The sequence below is a fragment of the Dipodomys ordii genome, unplaced genomic scaffold (genome assembly GCF_000151885.1).
Source record: "Dipodomys ordii isolate 6190 unplaced genomic scaffold, Dord_2.0 Scaffold6433, whole genome shotgun sequence".
Classification (NCBI taxonomy): domain Eukaryota; kingdom Metazoa; phylum Chordata; class Mammalia; order Rodentia; family Heteromyidae; genus Dipodomys; species Dipodomys ordii.
Window position 1 is genome coordinate 1 of NW_012273646.1, and position 3,561 is coordinate 3,561.

Consider the following 3,561-nt stretch of genomic DNA (forward strand, 5'->3'; position numbering starts at 1 on the left):
GGCGGCGGCGGCGGCGGCGCCTCCTCCTCCTGCTGGTGCACCCCATCCCCCCGCGGCCGGCCGGTTCCAGCCCGTACCCCGCGTCCGTGCCCAGGTCCCCCTCCCCCCCAACACCCTGTCCTGGGCCCAGCCATGGGCCTCACCGTGTCCGCGCTCTTTTCGCGGATCTTCGGGAAGAAGCAGATGCGGATCCTCATGGGTGAGGCAGATCGAGTGCGCGGCCCGGATCGGGGCGCCGGCCCCGCCGCAGCCCTCCCGCCCCCGCGCCCCTCCAGCCCCGCTCACCTGGGCCCTCGGACCCCGAGCCGCCCACTTCCGAAGCCTCCCGGGCCTCTGCTTTCTAGTCGGTCCGGGTCTGCAACGCGGCCCCCGAGGCCTGAAACCCTGGACTGCGGGCCTGGGTGGAGTGAAGCTTCCTCCGCCCCGCAGCCCGGCTGCTGAGGAGGGAGGATTCCGCCCTTGGAGACGACTTTTGAACGCAAGGCGGCCTTCCTCCGGCCCCCTCACCTTCCAGGCCGCCCCCGCCCCTCGCCCGGTTGAGGGGCAGGAGTTGGCGCTCGCCACCCCGGCCGCCCTCGGGGCCCCGTAGGTGGAGAACAGCGCGCACCTGGAGGCGCTCCCGCTCTCCGCCCCCATCCCCATCAGCTGGCCGGGCCTTCCCTGTCCCTGGGCTCTAGGGGGCTCCCTCGCTCCCATCTCCACCCCTGTCCCCCTCTCCCGTTTGCAGTTGGCTTGGATGCGGCTGGCAAGACGACGATCCTCTACAAACTGAAGTTGGGGGAGATCGTCACCACCATCCCCACCATAGGTGAGCCCGCGGCGGGTGTGGCGGGGGAGGTGGGCGAGGCGGAAGCGCCCTGGAGGGGTCGGCTCCCGGCTCCGCCGCGGTCCTTATCTGGAGCGGACCCCGTCACCAGACACCGCTACTTGAGAAGTGGGTCACCTATCTCTGCGAGCCTGCTGCTCTGTCCGAGGCGGGGTTGAATGGGTCCAGCCTCGCCCTGCTTGTTGACCTCCAGTCCTTCAGGGTTCTCTTCCCCCGAGTCTGAATCATTGACTTCTGGTTTTGTGTTCCTGCTGAGATCCGAGTCGTTTTAAGCAAGTTCCTTTCAGGACCTTTTCTCTCTTTCTCTCCTCTCTTTTTTTCTTCCACCCCAATTTATCTACAGGCTTCAATGTGGAAACAGTGGAATATAAGAACATCTGTTTTACCGTCTGGGATGTAGGAGGCCAGGACAAGATTCGGCCTCTGTGGCGGCATTACTTCCAGAACACTCAGGTGAAGTGGGGGGGCAGGGGGGGAGCACTCCTGAGAAAAGGTGTTAAGGTGTTGGAGTTAGGAGGGACTGAGCTGTTAGAAGAAACTGGGATCAGGAACGCCTCCCCCTCTCCCTCTTCCTTTGCTTGGCTAGCTAACTTCTGCTCATCCTTCAGAATTCACCTTAGTCTTATTTCAGACTTCTGGGAAAAAGGATTCTGGAGCCATACTGCTTGATTTAGTTCTCAGCAAATGTCTCTCCCTGCTCTTTTGCACTTTTTTTTTCTTTTGCACATTCTTTTTTTTTTAAACATTATCTTTAAATAGTTGTGCATGCAAGTTGCCATTAAACAGCAGTTTATGAGTACAATGCATCTTGGTCAATATTAGACTTCTTCCTCCTTGAAGACTATATCCTTCTGCTGTGCTCTCTAGTTTATGCCAGGACTTTTGGTAAAAGTTTTGTTTACTAGATGAGAAGGGCTGCCACAAGTAAAGATGGGAAAAGAGACAAAGAACTAAGAGCACTAGCTTCGTGGGAATGATTGCTGCTTTTTCCTTCCTTCCTGAACACCCAGGGCCTCATCTTTGTAGTAGACAGCAATGACCGAGAGCGGGTCCAGGAGTCTGCTGATGAACTCCAGAAGATGGTAAGAACCCAGAATCCAGAACTGAGTCTTTGTCATGGGGACTGGACTGGTGGTTTGGATGTTGGGGAACCCACACAGGTACAGAAGCCCTGGGATGTGTTTGTCTTTGTGGATATGAGACACACGGTGTATTTCTCTATTTGATATAGGAATATTGCCATGAATTCTCATGCCTTTATATCAGAGTCTGACAAGTTAGTAGAGAAAAGGGAATTACATGTGGTGGAGAAAAATAACACCTCGAAGTCTTGCCATTTCCATTTGTAAATTTTGTGATTTTGTCTGAGGCATGTTCTCAAATTAGAAGGCCTTTTCTGGATATATGGCTTAGATGCTTTCAAGCTCCCTTATGACTTATATCTTGTGTTCAGCAATTAACTACATGATCATGTATTTTTCTTTGTAAAATGCTGGAAGTTAGAAAGGGGTTTCTAACACAGCAGTGAGGGGAAAGCCTGGAGACTCCATAGGAAGCATAGGTTCCAACCTCCCTCTCAGCTGCAGGAGGACGAGCTTCGGGATGCAGTGCTGCTGGTGTTTGCCAACAAGCAGGATATGCCCAATGCCATGCCCGTGAGCGAGCTGACCGACAAGCTGGGACTACAGCACTTGCGCAGCCGCACAGTAAGGGCCTTGTCCCCTTCTCACTGGGCAGTAGCTCTCCCAGGAGAGCCACAGCTATGGCCAAGGATATCTCCATTCTAATTGTTGACCTCTGTCTCTTTCCTTCTCCCCACAGTGGTATGTCCAGGCCACCTGTGCCACCCAAGGTACAGGCCTTTACGATGGGCTGGACTGGCTGTCCCACGAGCTGTCAAAGCGCTAACCGACAAGGGCAGGCCCCTGCTGCCCAGAAGCTCCCGCGTGCATCCCCGGGATGACCAGACTCCCGGATTCCTCAGGCAGTGTCCTTCCCTCCCACTCTTCCAACCCCCAGACAGGCCTCTGCTCCTGCTCCTGCCTGCATGTTCTCTCTGTCATTGGAGCCTGGAGCCTGGCTCTCTGGGCACAGAGGGGTCCACTTTCCTGCCTGCTGGGACCTGTGGAAGGGCTTCCTGGCCAAGGCTCCCTCTTCCAGAGGAGGAGCAGGGATCTGGGTTTCCTTTTGGGTTTTTTGTTTTGGGGTTGTTTTTGGTTTTGTTTTTCTGTTTGGGCTGTACCCTTGGGGCCAGGATGCAGGGGAAAGTGAGGGCTCCGGGTGGTGCTATGATGTGGAACTGGATATTGAGTAATAAATTTGCTGTGGTTTGTACCCTGTGTTGTCTGTAGCCCTGAAGTGGGAGGTGGATTCTTGGATGCATAAAGATGATCATGGGAGAGGCTCAAAGCAGCTGTTTGTGGGGCTCACAAACAAGCACACACACTCGTTTAGCAATCCTCCTTACTTCTTGGTCTAGACATTTTGTAGGGTTTCCACTGTAGGAAATCTCATTCCTCAGTTCGAAGAAATGTTATCTAAGGGTAGCAATATTTACTTTTATGGTTCTGTAAATCACAAAGCTCCATATCTCCTTCCTTCTAGCCACTCAGTGCAGTTGTTTTTTATGAATGCTTTGCATACCAGGAAGAGAATATTCATTCAAAAAAAGATGATTCCTGGGCTGGGAAGGTGGCTCAGTGGTAGAGCGGTTGCCTTGCATGCATGAGGCCCTG

At 54.3% G+C, this 3,561-nt stretch overlaps 1 protein-coding gene across 1 annotated transcript; it reads left to right on the plus strand.

Moving 5' to 3' along the window:
- The first annotated feature begins 6 nt into the window (after window positions 1-6).
- On the plus strand, window positions 7-3,165 carry Arf5 (ADP-ribosylation factor 5). Its single transcript, XM_013037179.1, has 6 exons — window positions 7-199; window positions 728-808; window positions 1,170-1,279; window positions 1,837-1,908; window positions 2,407-2,532; window positions 2,648-3,165. The coding sequence occupies exons 1-6, from the start codon at window positions 133-135 to the stop codon at window positions 2,732-2,734; spliced, it is 543 nt and encodes a 180-aa protein (XP_012892633.1). The 5' UTR covers window positions 7-132; the 3' UTR covers window positions 2,735-3,165.
- Window positions 3,166-3,561: the final 396 nt, after the last annotated feature.